The sequence below is a fragment of the Phyllostomus hastatus genome, unplaced genomic scaffold, assembly GCF_019186645.2.
Source record: "Phyllostomus hastatus isolate PE091 unplaced genomic scaffold, TTU_PhHast_1.1 phas_contig_64, whole genome shotgun sequence".
Lineage (NCBI taxonomy): Eukaryota > Metazoa > Chordata > Mammalia > Chiroptera > Phyllostomidae > Phyllostomus > Phyllostomus hastatus.
Genome location: NW_025333928.1, coordinates 6,971,571 through 6,991,239, shown reverse-complemented (window position 1 = coordinate 6,991,239; position 19,669 = coordinate 6,971,571). Strand labels below are relative to the sequence as shown.

The window sequence follows — 19,669 nt, the reverse complement described above, 5'->3', positions numbered from 1 at the left end:
TGTGAGGTGGGTGGGAAGGAGGATGGGAGGGCAAAGAAATACACAGGTAAGATTTTCCTCTTACTGTTCTCAACCCCAACTTCTATACAAATATTTTTGAAAGGACAGATGCCTGGGCCAGACCTGGAAATTCTGATTCCTCAATAAGTCTGGAATGGGGCTTAGGAGGCTATAGCTTGAACAACCCCACAGCAGACTCTGGTGTGTAACTGGACTCACTCATTGTTCATCATATTAAAAAAAGGCCCCAAATCAATAGTCCACCATACATTCTTCTGAAAAAGCATGCAGTTATGTACTTTCTTTCTTGAAATAAGTGTTCATGTGTATTTTTATCTATATACTCTTTTATTTTGGTAGTGAAGGTATAAATATGTTGTCTTCAGCTCAATAACCACTTTCTTATCTGGAAAAAAAGTATTCGTAGGTTTTTTTGTGAATCTGGCACATCAATTCATTCCTCACCAGGACCAGTTAAGATTGGGAAAAAGGCACCCCTTGCAGGAACCACTTCCTTTGTATTATTTCAAGGGTTCTCCAGCTCTGCAGATGAGACCCCTGGAAGACTGTCCATGCTGAGTCCTTCTGGCCATTGCAGAAAAGGGACACCCCCAGAATCTGAGAGTAGGGGTGGGGTTGGAGGTGAACCACAGAAACACGCCATGAAAACACATTGATCAGGTTGCATTAAGCTTTATAACAACACAGTTTTCATTTAGCGGGAGAATGACAGTTTAATAACAGCTGAACAGCATTAACTCCCCCACTTATACATATTACCAATTTTACCAGAATGGTTCCTGGTTTGGGAGATCTGTCAACAAGGGCTTTATGTCAAATGCTGCATTGTGATAAAATCAAACTAATGGGAAGGGACACTTCAGTCAGCAGCCCTTGAAGGGGGTATCCCAGACAGCCCTTACTTTCCCTCACTCCCAAAAACTGGATGTGACAAGCAGAATCAGCCCTCTTGTCATTCCCCAATATGTGCTGTCTCTGAATAGAGCAAATGAAGCATGAGATGACCATGGTGGGACACGGTGCAGCAAATAGACAATGGTGACTGGTCCCCTGTTCATTGTGTGGCCAAGGGTTATTCATAACATAAGACATGCCAACTTTCTGGTCCTTGCCCCTCCAGGAACCCTAAGGGACAGGGCCTAACCCCAAAGGCATGTCTCAGAACCATGGTCCTTGCAGGGAGGACCTGCAGGTGTGGAGACCTCCCCCATAAGAGGATTGGCTTTCTTTTTTCACTCCCAGAGATGGCATTCATCTTTACCAAGCTTGGGGCTCCTAACTGCTGCTGCATGGCTCTGACAGCAGCATGGGCCTGAATCTAACACAGGGGCATAAGCTAAGCTTCTCTGGCACCCAGATACTTGTGAAGAGAGAGACCAAATCCTCCTTGCAGGGCTCTTAGAAGGGTTTACAGGGGTATCAGCTTTTTTTTTGGTGAGGAATGTGCATGCCTCTCCCTTAATAAGGTGTGGAGGGAGGAAGTCATAGGGTTGTGGGATGGGACCTTTCAGGAAAGCTAGAGTGAGGACCCTGCCCTAGGAGTCCTGGAGCATTCAGTCAGCATTCTGGAGAGATGCCACAGCTGAGGTTTATACAGCAGGGGCCTGGACCAGGCACAGGGCTAGAGCTTGGGCTTCCCAAAGCAAGGCAAAAGACCCCCAAGGTAGGCCTTCTTCTTTTTCCCTTAAACAAACATTCATGGTGCTATCTTCCACCTTGACAGCTATTCAATCCTGTCTTAGACTCTATTAACCAGTAGAAGACAAAAATTAGCAGTAGATTCTGGTGGCCATCTAGTCAACCAGATGCCTCTGCCCAGGCAGGCCTGGCTACTCCATAGGGAAGCAATCCTGACCAGACAAAGGAGGAGTCTAGGTGGAACCCCATCAAGGCTTAGGCTTCAGACCCTGGGGGATTTAGGACTCTGGTAAGGGTTCTCCTTAACTATTCCCTAACCTTCCTCATATCTCTAGCCTTATTTGTCACCCTATTCCTGCTCCCACTGGAAATCTTGGCCAGTCATTTGGTAAAACATAATGTTGAAGGGTTTGTAGAATTTCCGCAGTCTGTGGATCACATCTGGGTCGATGCGGGGATGAGTCCGACCTTTGCTTTTGCCTAGGCATCTCGGGGCGCTGCTGTCTTCTGGTTTCTTGAGGCAAGGGAACCCCTTGGTTTTATTGAAATAGAAATGTTTCTCAGTCACAACACGTGTGAGGCCTAGAAAATCCTGTACTTTGGCCATTTCCCCAGCAGGGTCCACTATGAGTCGCTCCCCACTGACAAAGAGGATCTGGGATAGGGGAAAGTATTGGAGCCAGTTCTCCAGGTGCAGAGCATAGATCCCTATGCGGATGGCACTCCAGGAAGCATCGATAAGCCCCAGGGTCCGGTTTTTGAAGGCAAGCACCTCAAAGGTAGGAATCTCGGGCTTCTTTGACAATGTCTGGGTGTAGTCGGAGATGGCCCTGGTCACCGGGTTTCTCACCACCACAATCAGTTTGATGTCCTTGGCCATGGAGTGGATGCGCTTAGGTGCCTCATTTGTCACAAAGTAACTTGGTGTCTTCTCCATGGTTATCTGTCCATCCACAGTCTTAGGCATTACATTTCTGGAAGAGAGAAAAAAAGGAAAAGACTGGTTATTCTTGTCCAGAAATATTTTAACTTTTTGCAAAAATGCCTGATGTAAATAGTCTCATGGGGAGCTACCAAATTCATTGATAAACACTTGGAAGTTCTTTCTAACTATGTGTCCCACTAGAGTTCTGAGTACAGAATTATTAGAAAAGGCAGCATAAGGCTTAGGGGTTCATGGTTGGGAGCCTTACACCCCTGGGTTTAAACTATTGCTCTACCTGTTACCAGTTATGTTTAAGCTAAATATACATTTAATTTCTCTATGTATTAGTTTCATAATCTCAGAAATGGAGATAATAATAGTGCCTACTTCAACCTGCAATGTGAGGATTAAGGGAGATGATGCTTGTACAGCATTTAGCATAGAATCTGTCATGTATAGGAGCTTAATAAATCAAAGTTATTTGATTATTGTTGTAGTAGCTTTCACAAAATGTTGGAGCTCAACAAAAACCTCAAAGATTATCTAGTCTAGGGGTTGGCAAACCACTACCTGCCTTCTGTTTTAATAATGCCTGCAGTTAAGAATGATTTTAAATCTTTAAATGGCTAGAAAAAACCCATAATAATAATAATAACATTTTGCAATGCATGAATATTATATGAAATTGGAATTTCAATGCTCATAAATAAACTTTCATTGGGACACAGACATGCTCATTCCTTTATTTGTTGCCTAGGGATGCTTTAGCACACAGCAGTGTCGAGCAGTTGTAACAAGACCACATTACACAAAGCCAAACTTACTTACTCCCAGGCCCTTTAGCAAAGAGTCTGTTGTCCCCTGACTTAGTCTGAAGGCCTTGTGCAAATGAGGAAAATGAAGCTCAGAGACAGAGGATGAGATAGACTTTGTGACCACAGCAAGCTGAATCACATTCCTGAAACTTCTTACCCTCATTTGTAAAAGCCTAAAACACACCTCATGTTCAGCTGAGAATAAAAAGGCATATAGCATAGCAACATCTACACAGGTTTGGTTCTACAAATGGGATTTCTTCCTTCTTTGTTCTAGGGTTTCCCAATGAGCCAGTTATTGGCCCTACTCCATGGCCCATTGTCCCACCCCTCCACCTATGTTCACCCTCAGAGTGGCCTCATTTCATTTCGGAGCTTCAAAATATTAAAGGACTTGAATGCTATTTGTCCCATAATCCCAAAGTAGCAGGCCTATTAGTGATAAAGTGAGGCTCAAGATCCTATTATACAGTCAATTTGCTGTAGGCATATGTAGACCAAAGTTAACTGACAATAAATCTGTTCAATACCTGTCAGTACAGTAGGCCATCTGCCACCACGTGCTCTATTTAGTCTATTCACTTCCAAGCCTTGCACCAAAGTGGTACATTCAGGATTACACAAGACCTCTTTGTTATAATGACATGCTTTTAAATGTCTTGGCTAATAAAGCTTAATACAAGCAAAGATCCCTTAGCTTCCCCTACCATAATTAAATTTATTTACTATCACATGTGTAGAGAAAGAATGACTTTTCTTTTATCTCTAATTCACATGCTCTGTCAATAATTAATTGCTACTGGGTTTTGAGCTTTCTCAGAAAGCACTGTTATTAGGCAAGAAGAATTTGCCTGGTAGAGAAATTCACAGTTAGGTGTTGTTAGAGCATAATGGTTGGGAAGCATGGAGTTTTCATATCAAAGCAATAATAGCTCTGGACATAATCATGTTCATGTTGGACTAACATATTCTTCAAAGTATTTTGAATGTCTTCATGTTTATGTGTCTGTGTGTCTTGTGCTAGATTTAACTGTCTCATTTGAAGGGACAGGGCTAAGCAACACAGCCTTGGGAGTCAAATGTACATGTTTTAAGAATTCTGACTACCCTCATCACCTCGATGAAGTTACTTAACCTACTTTGAGCCTCAACTTTCTCATCTAAAAATCAGCATTAATCAGAGTCCCTCCCTCGTAGAATTTTAATGAAGTTGAAATGTGATAGTGCAGGCAAAACACTTATAACAGTGCCCAGTAAGACCAGAATTTTTAAAACTTAAACCAGGGCCATAAGGTCATTAGACAACACTTGTTAGAGAACAATAGGGAAAAACAATATTTACATTTAACCAAATGGAAAAATTGAGCAGCATGGGAACTAAGAAACTGATCTAGAAAAAAAAAAGTTGATCCAGCCATACTTCCTGATCTGGAGGCTGATGACCAATGATGGAGCTATTGCTAGTTCAGCCAGAGTTTAAGGAACATATTGACTTTCTATTTTTTATTTCAATTGGAGAGATATATTCTCTTATCAAGAAACTCGTGTCCTGTTGTGAAAACATTAAATAAACAGTAAATGCCTACAGGTAGATATCTTTACACGGTCCTTTCTAGAGTTTTGTCCTTCAGCTGTATTTTTGTTGACTTTGTTGCATGTTTCTTTCACACAAGAATCACTGGTAGGTTTCTCTTCTCCTTGGTCCTCTGCCATTCACTTCTAGACCTCAGTACTTGTGTTTACATTAAGTTCCATTCAAATTCACCTCCTTCACTTTGGCTAAGTGCCATAGTCGGTCAAGATCTTGAGTCTTTTAACTTAAGTATCAGGGATGAAATGGTACCCAGCCTATAATCCAGTGTGTAGAGGAGAGGATATGTGTGCCTAGCTCAGTGCTCAGTGCAGAAGAGTATGAGAGGAGGTGCTGGAGAAGGTAAAGGGGAACAGAAGACCCTAAATGGATTTGATTATCATATTATGAATGAATAAACCATGTAATTTAGGAGAACTCCTGCATTTGGGACAAACAGGATAAGGCTGTTTCATTCAGCCAAGATACTATTGTTGTGGCATGAGTCAACCAGGAGTTTTGAACAGTAAGAACATATCCAGGGGCAGCTTGCAATTTATGAAGTAGCAGTTCTCCCTTCTCAGAGTGATTTGATAAATGGAGAGGTCTTTTTATTTTTATCTTCATCTGAGGACACTTTTTTTTTTCATTGCTTTTAGAGAGAGAGGAAGGGAGAGAGAGAAACATTGGCATGAGAGAGAAACATAGATTGGTTGCCTTCTATATGAACCCAGACCAGGGATCAAACCTGCAACCTAGGTATGTGAGCTTACTGGGAATTGAACCTTCAACCTTTTGGTGTATGGATGATGCTCCAACCAACTGATCACACTGGCTAGGGTGGAGAGCTCTTTACAGCATCACATAAATAACTATTTTAATCAGCAAAGAAGGTATCATTACTATTCCAGTTCTACACATAAGGAAACAAACTCAGGGCTTAAAGATGGTTTTCAAAGTCTCCCTGAGTGAGCATGTCTTTGGTTTCCAAGCTCCCTGGCCAACTCAGCACCAGTGTCAGTGCCTAACACCAGTTTCTGGCAACCAACAGGTGCTCAATAAATATTTTTTGAATCAGTTCTCACCTGGGCCCTTGATCTGTTAACTATTTTTATACCTCTTCTAGTCTCCCCCTTCCTGGAAAATTAGAGGAGGCAGCTCTCCTACTGTACAAGACCAACTTCTCCCCAACTGGGTTTTGCTTCTTATTTCTAGCTACCTTCTCAATAATGTCTCAACCCAATTCTCCTTCTTTTTCATGGGTTTAAGTAAGTCTTTCCTGACTAGATCTGTTGTTTTAACATGCCCGTGTTCTCATATTTCGATGTGCCTGAGAAACAGAAAGACCAGTCACAATGAAAGGTCATGAGCAAAGGTAAGGAAGTTAGAAAATAAGTGCCCATCAGTAAATGAATGGGTCAAAAGCTATGGTACATTTACACAATGGAATACTACACAGCAGAAAGAAAGAAGGAGCTCCTACCCTTTGCAATAGCATGGATGGAACTGGAGAGCATTATGCTAAGTGGAATAAGCCAGGTGGTGAAAGACAAACACTGTATGACCTAACCTATAAGTGGAACCTAATCAACAAAACAAACAAGCAAGTAAAATGTATCCAGAGACAGTGAAATTAAGAACAAACTGACAATAACCAGAGGGGAGGTGTGAGGGGATAATGGGGTAGAAGGGGGGAAGGTTTTTCAGGAACATGTATAAAAGACACATGGACAAAGCCAAAGGGTGGTAGGATCAAGGGTGGTAAATGGGGATGGCTGTGGTGAGGTGGGGGAATGTTGGGGGAAAATTGAGGTGATTGCACTTGAACATCAACAAAAAATGCGGAAAAAAAGATAATGGCATGAATAGGAAACTGATCATGGAGAGACTTCTAGGCCATGGGAAAGATGCTGGATTTTATCCTCTGGGTGATGAGAAGCCACTGAGGAATACTGAACAGGAGAATATAATATGATTTACATTTTAAGAGGTTTTTTTTCTGGCTACTTTGTTGAGAACAGACAAGAGCATAGCAAGAACAGACAAAGGCAACCTGCTAGGAGGCCTTTTCAGCACAGCAAGTTGGAGATGGTGGTGGCACAGACATCACTGAAGAGCACAATGTGGTAAGAAGTGGTTAGAATTGGATGCATTTAAAAGTAGGGATAACAATCCTTTATGATGGGTGTGATATATGTGCAAGAGAGAGAGAGGCATCACAGTGACTCCAAGATAGTTGGCCTGAGTCAACTGTTAAGTAGAAGTGTTGTCTGTGGATTGGAGAACACTGGGAAAGAAGCAGGTTTCATGGGAAGATACCAAATCTGACTTTGAACTTGTATTATGAGGTATCTGCTACATACTCAAGTGGAGGTGTTGGGTAATTACGTTGATACAGGAGCCCAAAGTGCCACATTAGGGGCAGACATTCACATCAGGTGCTCACAGTCTACCATCCAGTAGAAGATGGGACCTGACCTTGACCTGTTCTTAGAGTTCTCTTGAATAGAAAAGGTATTTAGGTGCTGAGTGTGCAAATTTTTTAAACTCCACTAACAAATATTTTACTAACTTTTTTCCATTCCTGAAGTCCTTGATAACTATTTATTATGGAGCTTAGAGCAATGTCATATGATTCTTCCCTATGCCCATGATTGCTGGTCTTAGTCCCCGAAAGCCACAGTCAATGCTTCATTCATCTTTGTATTCCCAGTGCCTAACATAGTACCTTCCACGTAGGAGCTACCCCCTCACTACCTATGGTTGTTCGATGAATGAATGAATGGCATACATATGAAAACATGATCCCTGGAGTCAGGAGAACTGGGGCAGTTTGTTGAGCATGACTCCTCTGAGTAGGTTTTCCACATGTGGGCATGCAGGGTTTCTGAGTTCCACACCATCCCTGTCTGAGAGACCATGCACTTCATTGTGGAGCATATGGTGAGAAAACACTGCATCTGGGTTTGGAACAGCTTGTTAACAGTATCTGGGGTGCTCAGAGCAGCCGTGACATCAGCATCAACACACAGCCCTGAAGCGAAAATCACTCCGCAATATCACACAGCTGCTCTCACAGCCACAAATGTTTATGAAACACTCTCCAAGTCACTAGTAGCCCCCCACCCCACTCCCCTGGTGGTGGCACTTTGTTGAGTCCCAGGTCCATGTGAATGTAGGTCAGCATCTGGGGGTCTCACAGGAATCAATGGTAACAATAGTGTCATGCAGTAGTTGCCATACATCATCGTTTACTCATCGAGCACTCAGTCTATGCTATGTTCTATGGTTGAAATTTCACATCCTGACAGCAGACCAAGGTCTCTAAGCATTTTCAGACATTGGACTCTACAGCCTAGTGGTTAGGGGCATAGCCTCCAGACTTACTCAATTTGGATCTGCTTATTTGCCATGTGACCTTGGGTAAATTACTTAACCCAAGTAATGTGTTGTCTCAGTTTCATTATCTGGAAAAAAGGCACTATCTCATAATACCCACATCACAGGGATTTTATGAAGGTTTAAGTGAATTAATATTGAAAAGAATGCCTCACATACTATAGATTCTCCATACATTAGTTGTTAATTTTTGAAATAACTCTCTTAAGAAGGTATTACTACTATGTCCACTTTGGAGATCAGGAAACTGAGGCCCTGTGAAATTGCCCAAAGTGTCACAAAATGGAATTTAAATTTAGTCCCAGGACTGTGTTGCACCATAGCCCAAGCTCTTAGTTATTGCTTGACAATGCTTAACTGAACTGTGGGGGCTCAGCAAGGCTATATGACTGGCCCAAGGTCACTCTGTGGTAGGTGGAAGAGCTGCATCTTAAAGTGTGACTCATTATGTGTGTTGCTGACTTACCACCATGAGTTAGAGAAACCCATGCTGGAATCCCCAGAAATTCCTGCCAGATCCAGCTGCATCATTCAATTTGTTATATCTCTCTCTAGGGCCCCCTCAATTGAAGCAAATGGACACTATCATGAATGCTCAGGGAGAGAGCAATCACCTGTGTTAGATGTAAAGTGTCCATTCTCTGCAGAAGGGTCAGCAGCACAGCCGCCTTCAGATTGCCTGCTTTAGAGGTATGTAGACACTTTACATTTTCCTTAATGTTCTACAAGAGAATAAATGGTGCATAAATTAGCAATATCTTCTGGGCTTTCCTGCTGTACTATAACCCAAGAGAATGGTGGTTAGAGCAAGGGCATGAGACCTAGGGATCCCATCTCTGAACCATATTCACTTTGAGCAACTCATTTCTATCACCCATGGAATGAGGGCAACATTTATGTACTCCTAAGAAAAGATATCAGGTGTCCTCACACAGAGAAAGTACTGGCAAATGTCCCCTCTTGTTACTGCTGCTCATGTCATGTAGCCCATAGTGGGTGCAAACAAACCTATATGTTGACCACACAAAGGAGATGACTTAGCTAAAATTTTTAATCTAAATGACTGTTCCTAGTTGTTTAATATGTGCATCCCTCTGTAATGGATGAATCTAATTCACAGAAACCCATCTCTCATACAACTGACTCTTAGTGCACCACACATCTTGTGTTTGGCATACATTCCAGCAAATTACTAGAAATCTTCTTGCCACTCCAAGGTGCCCAGGCATTTGGGAAGCCTTGTCACTGGGCAGATCTTGACCACTTCATGGGGCCCATGACTCCAACTGTGCAAGTCATAGGCATTGCTTTCATTTATCCCTGTTGTCCGACTTTTCCCAGTGCAATCATCCACCTTTAGCATCAATAGGCCATCATGCAACAGAAGTTCAACTTGTTCATATGGTTTGATTTAGAAAACACATATGGACAGAAAGCAACTACGAATTCTACAATCCTTTAAAATGAATGTGCAATTGAGTCATCAGCACTGGAGCTATGTTTTTGAAAGATTGCCATGTGTATATGTGTCTGTTTATATGTGTTTTTATTTATTTAGCTTGTACAATGTTTGGTATCTACAGGGATGTGGCAGTCCCTTGAAGTAACACTCAAGCCCTCAGACTGGGAAGCAGGGTTCCAAAATCTAAGCTGTTACCTACCCTCAAACTCAGCCCCAATCTGTGTCCTTCACCCCCAACTTGTTCACCCTATCCTCTGTTTTTTTTTTTAATTGGGCATTGGACTCTAGAGTTTCTAAGACAAGACAGTTACTGATTTAAAATGAATGAAATTATGAAACATTGTGAACCTGCCCTGACCAGAGATTCCACCCAGAGCTTTCCTCTCTGATACTTTATTCATATTCATTCAAAGACTGCTCCCCTGTACATCCTCACACACCAACTTCTATTAGTGGTTTTATTGTATTTACTTTCCTTAGGACCAGCATTTCAAGGGGTAGGTGCCACAATTAAGTGATGTTTACAGAGGTGTCAGCACATCTGTACAGGCACTTTGTGCTCATGGCTTACACACGGTGATGGGAGGGCTCCTTTTGAGAAGACTGTACTCCAGGTCTCCCCACCTCATGCTTCACTTCTAGCTGTGGGGCAGCTCCTCACTATCTTGGGACTGCTGCCAGATCTCCCTCCTTCTCACCTGCATCCTGCTGCTGACCCAAGCCTTGTTTGCTCTGACTGAGTCAGCCTCTGCCACCCTTATGCATGTCTAAGCCCTGCTGCCTCTAACTGAGGGGGCCACTTCAGCCCTCAGCCTCTGAATGACAAAGACATTGTTCCTTATGAAGGTGACTGCTGATATGCCAGCTTTTCACCCAAGTCTTGCCTTTGCATGGAACCCCTTTTGCTTTGTTATACCTGCTTCTCAAGTTCTCAGAACACTAGCATGTGTTCTTGGTGGAGGATGGCACCATTGCCTGCTGGGAGCATCACTTGTTGGCCATCGTGGTCATGCCTCCTGAGCCTGGAGTTCTGCCCACTTTATTGAGTGTCCCTCAAGCTGCTGCAGCTGATACACATGCTGTCTGCTTTGGCTCTGCCATTCTCACTGCAAAAAACTTTGGGAAAACTATTTAATAACCTCAAACCTCGCCTCAACTTCCTCATTGTATATAGCAGGGAATCACGAGCAAGACCTACCTCAGAGTGTTTTTCATAAAGATCAAAAGGACTGGTGCTTATGGTTCCACTATAGACTGAATGTTTGTGCCCCTACAAAATTCATGTTAAATCCCAACTCCCAATGTGATGATGACATTAAGAGGTGGAGCCTTTGGGAGGGGATTAGGTCATGAACGTGGAGCTTCCATGAATGGAATTAGTGACCTTATAAAAGTGAACCCAGAAATCTTGCACCCACTCTGCCATGTGAGGACACAGGGAGAAGGCGAAAAGACCACACTTTATGAACCTGGAAGTCCTCAATGGACATGAAATTGGCCAGTGCCTTGACCTTGAATTTCCAGCCTACAGAAATGTAAGAAATAAATATTTATCGTTTAAGCCACCCAGTCAACAGTGTTTTATTACAGCACCCCAAACAGACTAAGAACGCAGTGCCTGGGAGGATTTAACTGCTCAATATGAGTGTTAATCATTGCTATCAGTGTATATTGTGCATTCAGAGAGAATACCATCTTAGGAATTGTGCTCATGGAGAGGTCATTTAACTTTTGCCTTATGTGCATCCTTGAAACAATTTTGCTTTTGTAAGTAATCTGTACATGTTTCTTCCTTGTGACCCAAGGAACCCAGGCAGCTAGAGAGGTAGTACTCAGTCAAAGCACTTGCCATTTCATTGGTGAAAGTTTCACCTGGGTCAATTCATGCCCAGCCATGGAAGCCTGTAAAATAAGTCAGTCAAGATGGAAGCATTCATACACATGAGCTGAGCAACAGGTGTGAACAGTGCTGTGAAGAGCAATGTTTGGTCACACTGCTGTGCACCAGCTTAGTGTTTTGTTGCAATCAATTCAGTGTGGAAGGAGACCTGCATTCTGATGAAGAAATACAAGTCTAGAAGCCCCTTTTTCTCTGCATTGACCAGAATGGCAGGACAGCCTCTTCTACAAAATACCCAGGTAAGATCCTTCCATGTTGTCCCTGAGATAGTTCCTTTGAAAAGCTGCATCCCCAAATTGAGATCTTTAGCTTCCATGATGAGAACTACAATTATAAATTAATTAGTGCTTCCTACTCTATCTGTATTTAGACATGGTTCTCACAGCTTGGGGTTCATGAAGATTTTCAAACCAATCAATCTGATTACATAACAGGTGAAGAAATGACTGATAGATGGGAAAGCTCAGTGTGCACCTAGAAAGGCATACACAAACACATACACAGGCTATGATATGAAAATGGCTGGTTCTTAGATGATCAGATGCACACCAATCCCCTACAGAGTTCTCTGTGTCTCTCTTTGCCTCTCTCTCTCTCTCTCTCTCTCTCTCTCTCTCTCACACACACACACACACACACACACACACACACACTTCCCTCTGCTTTTCTTATAATTGTCTCTTTCACATTATTCAGGTCTTGGCTCAAACATCACCCACTCAGAGTGCAATCCTCTTCCCCAGAAACTGTCTTCAGAGGTCTTGTTGTTATATGTTTACATGTTCACATGTTCATTTTCTTGTGCATAGTCTGTCTGCCCTCGTAAAGTATGTAAGCTCCAAAGGTGGGTGTAATTTGGCACTTTTGTAACCTGCTGTATTCCCAGCCACACAGTACCTAGCATCAAGTTGGTCTCAATAAATATTTGCTGAATGATGAAAGAAATAAAGTAGGAAAAGAGAGCACAGTTGGAAAGAAAGCAAGGAAGAAAAAGAAAGATAGGAGTAAAATGTTACCAAATTGAGGTAGGAAATTACACCCAATAAGTTTCCCAACACCACATTATAGCACCCTCCCTTCTCCACCAACCCAGGTTCTGCACATTCCCAGTCTTTCTGCCTTCTGGAAAGGGCACCACTATACACTCTGTTGCTGAGCTCCAAACCTAGGGAGCCATCACTGATTCTTCTTGGCCCCACTCACCCCCCAGCAATCCAATTACGGGAAATCCTGTCTGTTACCTCTATTTCTAAAATGTATTTTAAGTATAACCTCTTCTTCCCATCATTCCTCTAGCACTTCTCTGGTACATAGCACATCATCTTCAGCCTCTTTCCCCAGTCTTGTTCCTTATATCTCTCTGCACACTAGGCAAAAGTGAGTTTTCAAGGGCTTGCTTTAGCTGAGAGAGAGGCTAGTGGTTAAAAGCATGGACTCTGGAGCCAATTACCTCGGTTCAGATACTAAGCCTTCCACTTACAGATGGTAATTAACCTCTGTATGCCTCAGTTTCCCCATCTAAAATGGATATTTTAGCGGTAACAAAAATATTTCACTGAGATTATTGAGGAGTAAGGATTAAATCACATGTCCATAAAACCCACTTAATAAATCTACTTACACTTTATTACCATTATCATTAATGTTACATCATTCAATAATCTCTCATTACATATATTTTTAAATTATACCCCCTTTTCCTGGTCTCTTTCTACAGACTCCATGTGATATGTCCTCTAAATGCAATTCCATTTTCTCCAAGTTCCACTCTGGCCTTCTCTCTGTCTCGTCTTCACACTCCAAATTCCTCCCCTTCTCACATTTGCTCATCTCTCACCTTGAAATGCTCTCTTCTCAGATCTCCACAGAAATGGATTCTTCTTATCATTCAGGTCTTATGTTATTTTTTAAAATTATTTTATTGTTGTTCAATTACATTTGTCTGCATTTTCTCCCACCACTCCCCCAACCCCAACCAAACCCATCTCCCTCCCTTGCTTCCAACCTCCCCCTTGGTTTTGTCCATGTCTTCAGGTCTTATATTAAATGTTCAATAGGAAAGCCACTAGTCAAATGCTGCTATTTAAATTTAAATTAATTAAAATTAAATAAAACTAAAGATTTAACTCCTTAGTAACAGGAGCCACCACATTTAAAATGCTTAGTAGCTACAAAGGGCTAATGGCTATGGTGTCAGAGTGCACATACACTATATCCCCACTGTCATGGAAAGTTCTGCTGAGCAGTGCTGGTATGAACCACCAGCTTCAATTTTTGTGACATACCACTACATACCACTTAAAAGTCATCTCTCAGAAAGACTTTCTCTGATCATTCTACCAAAAACAATGCATGTCCCAAGGCACTCTTTATCCCATTGTTCTGTATTTCCCTCTTCATTGTATTTTGTGGCATTGGTCAAGATCTGAAACTCTTTAGTGTACTTCTCACTTCACATGATTTCTGATTCCTCTCTACCTGGAACTAGGTATTATATCTATCTCTAATAGAACATAGTATATGATAAGTAGTTAATAAATGAACAATGAATTAATGAATGATCCTTCTGGATATGCATACTTACATGTATACACACTCCTTTCCAGAAGCAGGACAAGGGAAGTGAAGCAGGGTTTATGCTAGTGGTAGGTGAGCCTTCATCTCTATGTCCAGGTGGTGAGAAGGTAGGAAAGGTTAAGGCTGACCTGCTGAGGATGCTGATGCTTACTCTTGCCCCCGGCCAGGGCAGCAGGCCAAGCAGAACTAGTTAGAGGTGGCAAGACCTCCACCGTGAAAAGCATGTGTGATACGGGATCACTCATCTCCAGCCTTTGGGAAAGCAAAGCAAAGTAGAAGTGGGGCTGGAGTTTGATATGAAGGTCAATTCTAGAGTTCATGCTGGAGGTCACATTGCAGGTCTGGGATAAACTTCAAGATTAAGAACAAGGATTGGAGTTCAGTGCAGTGTTTAGCCTATTCCCTCCCCAAAGTCAACCACCTCTGTGGAGAAGATAGTTGAACTTGCTGGCTTATTTGTAGTTGTGGGGCTTGCTGCCTGTATCTCCAACAATTTCTCCATCTGCCAAACCTGCTGCATATGGATCGACACCCTGGAGTTACCACAATCATGACCATAGTTCCGGAGACACATTAGAATTCCTTGGGACCCACAATGAAGAATTCTGATTCAATTGGTCTGTGATGGTGCCTGGTCATTGGCATTTTCCAAAAAGCTTCCAGGGATTCAAATGTGCAGCCAGGATTTAGAAACTCATTGCTAAATGAAATTCCTTAGAAGACAAGTGTGCATCTTGTACATCTCCATACTTCAGAGGACAGGGAAAGGCTTAGAACTAGACAGATGTTATTCCATGATAAGTAGATGGATAGGCACATGGACAGCTGTGATGGTTAATTTTATGTATCCACTTGGCTAGGTGAAGGGATGACCAAAAAGCTGATAGAGCATTAGTTCTGAGTGTGTCTGTGAAGGTATTTCTGGAAGAGATCAGCATGTGAATCGGTAGACTGAGTAAAGATCTACCCTAACCAATGTAGGTGGACATTATCCAATCCATGGAGAGCCTGAATAGAACAAAAAGGTGGAGGAATGCTGAATTTACTCTCTGCTTGAGCTAGGACATCATATTCTCCTGCTTTTGTTCTCTGGGACTGTTAGACTCAGACTGGGACTTACACTATAGACAACCCTAGTTCTCAGGCATTTGGACTTGAATTGGGACTCACAACACAAGATCCCCTGGTTCTTAGTGCTTTGGACTTGAACTTGGACTGAGAACCAGCTTTCCTGGTTCTCCAGCTTGCAGATGGCAGATTATAGGACTTCTTGGTCTTTACAGTCCCATAATCAATTAATCATACTCTCTCTCTCTCAATATTCTGTTTCTCTGGAGAACCCTGACTGATGCAGACAGATGAATAGATAAACAAATGAGTAAATGAATGAAAAAGCATTATGAGTAGCACACCATGATAACTCTGAGTATCTCTATTTCTGGGCATCCACCTATATTCATGCTATTGTGGACTCCTTTTTTATATCAAGTTCTACTTTGATTAAGCAAGTCTACTTATAATCAAAATTATATATCACTATCTTAAATAGAAAAACAATGACAATTGCTGTGACAGACAGAATCCAAAATGCCTCCAAATTATCCCTACCTCCTAGCATTTAAGCCCTGGTGTAATCTGTACCCCTTGAGAGTAGGCAGGACCCAGGATTTACTTCTAACCTAAACTAACCTAATGACAATAGGCATGAGATATTACCTCCATGATTTGTTACATAAGATTATAACTTCTGTCTTGCTAGCAGATTCCATTGGCTCTCTCTTTCTCTACTTTAATGAAGAAAGCCATAATATGGAAAGGTCTGTTTGTCAAGGATGATAGCAAAAACTCTGGTCAACAGCCAGCAAAAAGCTGAGACCTTCAGTCAATAACCTACAAAGAACTGAATCCTGTCAAAAACACACAATTTTGGAAGCAAATTCTTCCCTAGTTGAGCTTCAAATGAGACACCAGCCCTGACTTTTGAGAGACCCTGGAGCAGAGGAACCTAGGAAGCTGTGAGATCATAAATGTGTATGATTGTAAGCCCTATGTTTGCGAAAATGTGTTATGCATCAAGAGATAACTCACACACTTGCCATAAATAGAAGGTAACAATAAAAGGAATGATTATGATCCTGCCCTAGACTGAATCTATTATTCCCTTTTTGATAAGGGGAAATTAGCAAAGTTAGTTGTTAAAGACCTTCCAGCATCAAAATGAGATCTCTTTTTATTTAAATGAGATCCTCTCAAAAAGATTGAAAGGGGATTATTTTCTAATCCCTACCTCTGCCTAATTGCATGGTTCTAGTCTTTGTTAATTCCTGCAGCCAATCACACTTGCCCACTGACATCTAAAACCACTAGTTGGAAATTACATATCATTCAGGCTGGGAATATGTCAGCACATGGAACTCATGTGTTTGACTTGAGTATCTGTCCCACTTACACAGAGTTCCTGCACCTGGGAGATCCTGTCTTTCCTTTATCTCTACTATTTTTGTTCTACCTACAAGACTGGGAATTTTCTGCTCATTTTTCTGCAAAATGCCCCAGCTCCCTGCTACTGTAGAAAGCTATACTGGCCTGCCCTCTTCATTGAAGCTCTACAGACTTTGCCAGACTTCTTAGGGGCTGAATTCAGAGTCCTAGCCAGGTTCTAGCACCTGGGGAAGGGAACCTCAGGAAGCTCCAGGACCAGGGGGAGGGGTACAGACAAGTCACAGCCTTTGCTTCCTGACTGGTCATGTTGCCTACACACTTGCCTCACATCTGTCCATATTCATCCTGCAATCAGCGTATCAACTTTGGGAAACTATTTTCAGGGTGAATAATGATCCTCTTTCTGTTCTCTTTTTATGTTCCTACCTGGATCTTTCTCAGTAGCCCTGGAAAAGTGTAATTCTGCTCTTGCTGAAAAATCCCATGGCAATGGAACATTGATTCAGCTGCTCACGGATCTCATCTTCTGCCTGAACTCAGTCTGCCTGGTCTGCAAATGTTTTTTATTGTCCCAATCCAGAGCTCAACACACAATTGACACACTGCCTTGAGGACAGGCTTCCTCTATTTTTGCCAAACTCTGTGAATATGTTCTCAAAAAGTCTCACACCTGTGCACTTTGAGTTGGGATAGACATGCTACTTTGATTCCAGAAGGATAAAATATTTCCCTTTCCAGGGAGAGGAAGATGGCATTGGGGTAGGAGGAAGCAGATTCCACTTCACCCTACACATGGGAGAAAATCCTAGCTGATCTACGGAGTAAAAGAGCAAACAACCAACAATACCTCAACATATGAAAATAGGAGACCAAAAATTATAGTGGAACTGAAAACCCAGATGGTAAGGAGAGTGCTTCAGGACAATAAGGTCCCAAGGACCAATGCAGGTCCAGGGGGGATATAGCCCCAGGCCCGGTGCCCGCTGCCAGGTTTGCCACAGAGTCCTTGGGAGAGAGCCATGGCAACTGCTCCCTCCCCAGCCAAACAAGGTTGAAGTGGCATGGGGAGAAACCCGGTTGCTAGCAAACACAAAGGGGCTGTGAGCACCCTCAGAGTCTGTGGACACCAGCAGAGTGGAAAGTTGCATGACAGGCCCTGACCCCCATAGTCACTGGTCTGGCTAGAGAATTGGGCTGTGGGAGAGGTCAGGCCAATGTATGGAGTGGCAGGCTTGAGTAGAAGGAATTTCTCAAAAAGAAAAAGTGAAAAGACAGACACTGTTTGGGGAATTCTCCTACAGCAATTGCTCTGGCCTCCCTGCCACTCACCTGGGCAGCGATCCTGAGGTTGAACAGAAGGTTGTACTTGTGCAGAAGACCCTGCACACCCCCATAGCACTGGGAAGGCTGAGGCAGTCTGGCCAAGTGTGCGTGTGAGTGCACACCCGCACCCAGCCCACAGTGGTAATCCTGGGGAATGGCCTGCTTCCCACACCCAAGGTGCAGGAGAGAGGTGCCAGGATAGCTCCCTGGACAGTGCTCACTGGCTGACCGAGTACAGATTGGGAAGGAAGAAAAGCTATACTACTCACCCCTCAGCCTGTTGCAGCCAGCAAGACCAGAGAAACCAGTATGGCCACTTTGAAACCAAGAGGCTTTTAATTTTATTCTGTTTTTATTTTTTAAAATAATTTTTAATTTATATATTTTTTCTTTTTCAATACCTTTTTCCTCTCTTTCCTTCTTTCTTGTTTTATTCCTTCTTCCTTTCTTTCCTCCAATTTTATCTCATTTTCCTTCCTTCATCTGTTTTTTATATATAATACCTACAAGTAAGACCAAAAAAGAAAAAAAAAACAAAATAAACAAACCCGCCCCCGGAACTGTGAAAAGACCAGAGTTGGACCCAAAGAAGGGGCATCACAACAGCTGTGACAGTGAGACATATTTCACTCTGCTATTACAGAGAAACTGCAAGTTATTGCATATTTCTATTTTATTATTTTTTCATTATTCTTACATCTTCTATTATAATAGTATTTTTGTATTCCTCTTCTTTCTGTATAGTCTGCTTTGCTAGACTGGTTCTATTGTATCATTTAACAGGTTTCCCCTGATCTCTCTTTCATACTGTACTGCTAATTTACTGTCCTTTACTTCACTTGTGTACCATTAGCACACTACTCAAGGCCCTATACTCCCTATTCTTGTTATCTAGATCACATAGATTCTGTCATATGATTGTTGCTTTAATATTATTGTAAATAATAGCTGTTCCATACAATTGTAAATACTTCACAACACCCCTCTCAGATCTTAGCTCACTGCATGGTTTCCTGAATTCTATTACTGTAGTAGTTAACTCTATTCTCTCACACGCTACACCTATTCACTATCCTTTACCTTACCTCAAAATCTGACCTCCCACAACCTCACTGCTTTTTAGATCCAATCCTTCCTTCCCCAACAAGAGTCTTATCTTCTTTCCATCCTTTCTAAAAATTGGCTAGTTGGGTTGAAGATCACAGTTAACACTATACATAGCCAAAGGATCTCCTATCTCTTCTCTACTGGCTGCTACTGTAAATATCAGAAAATACTCTCTGGCTTTCTTAAACCATTTTGCCTTCCCCCTCCAAATGATCACAAAAAAGAGTAGGTGGAAGCAGTGAACACCAGGATACCCACTGGAAGAGGAAACCCGACAACAAAGGAACCACTAACAGATAACAACAGAAGAAAGTGAAGGAGGGAGTGGAAACCACACAAACCTCAATCCAGGACCTATCTGGAAATACAGCTAAACAGTAGAGACACTACTCAGTACAAACAACTGAATAAGAGCTAGAGAGAATCCTCAAAACCTTACACACATGGAAGAACCAGCTTCAACACAACCTGCCCTCACCAGCACAACAAA

General features: G+C 42.3%; 1 protein-coding gene across 1 annotated transcript in view; it reads right to left on the bottom strand.

Moving 5' to 3' along the window:
* Nucleotides 1-687: 687 nt before the first annotated feature.
* The window catches only part of HS3ST4 (heparan sulfate-glucosamine 3-sulfotransferase 4), a 405,808-nt gene continuing 386,826 nt past the window's right edge, over nucleotides 688-19,669 (bottom strand). The window contains exon 2 of the mRNA XM_045849117.1: nucleotides 688-2,633. Coding sequence (XP_045705073.1) covers nucleotides 2,009-2,633 — 625 coding nt within the window. The 3' untranslated portion in view covers nucleotides 688-2,008. The remainder of the gene's footprint in view (nucleotides 2,634-19,669) is intronic.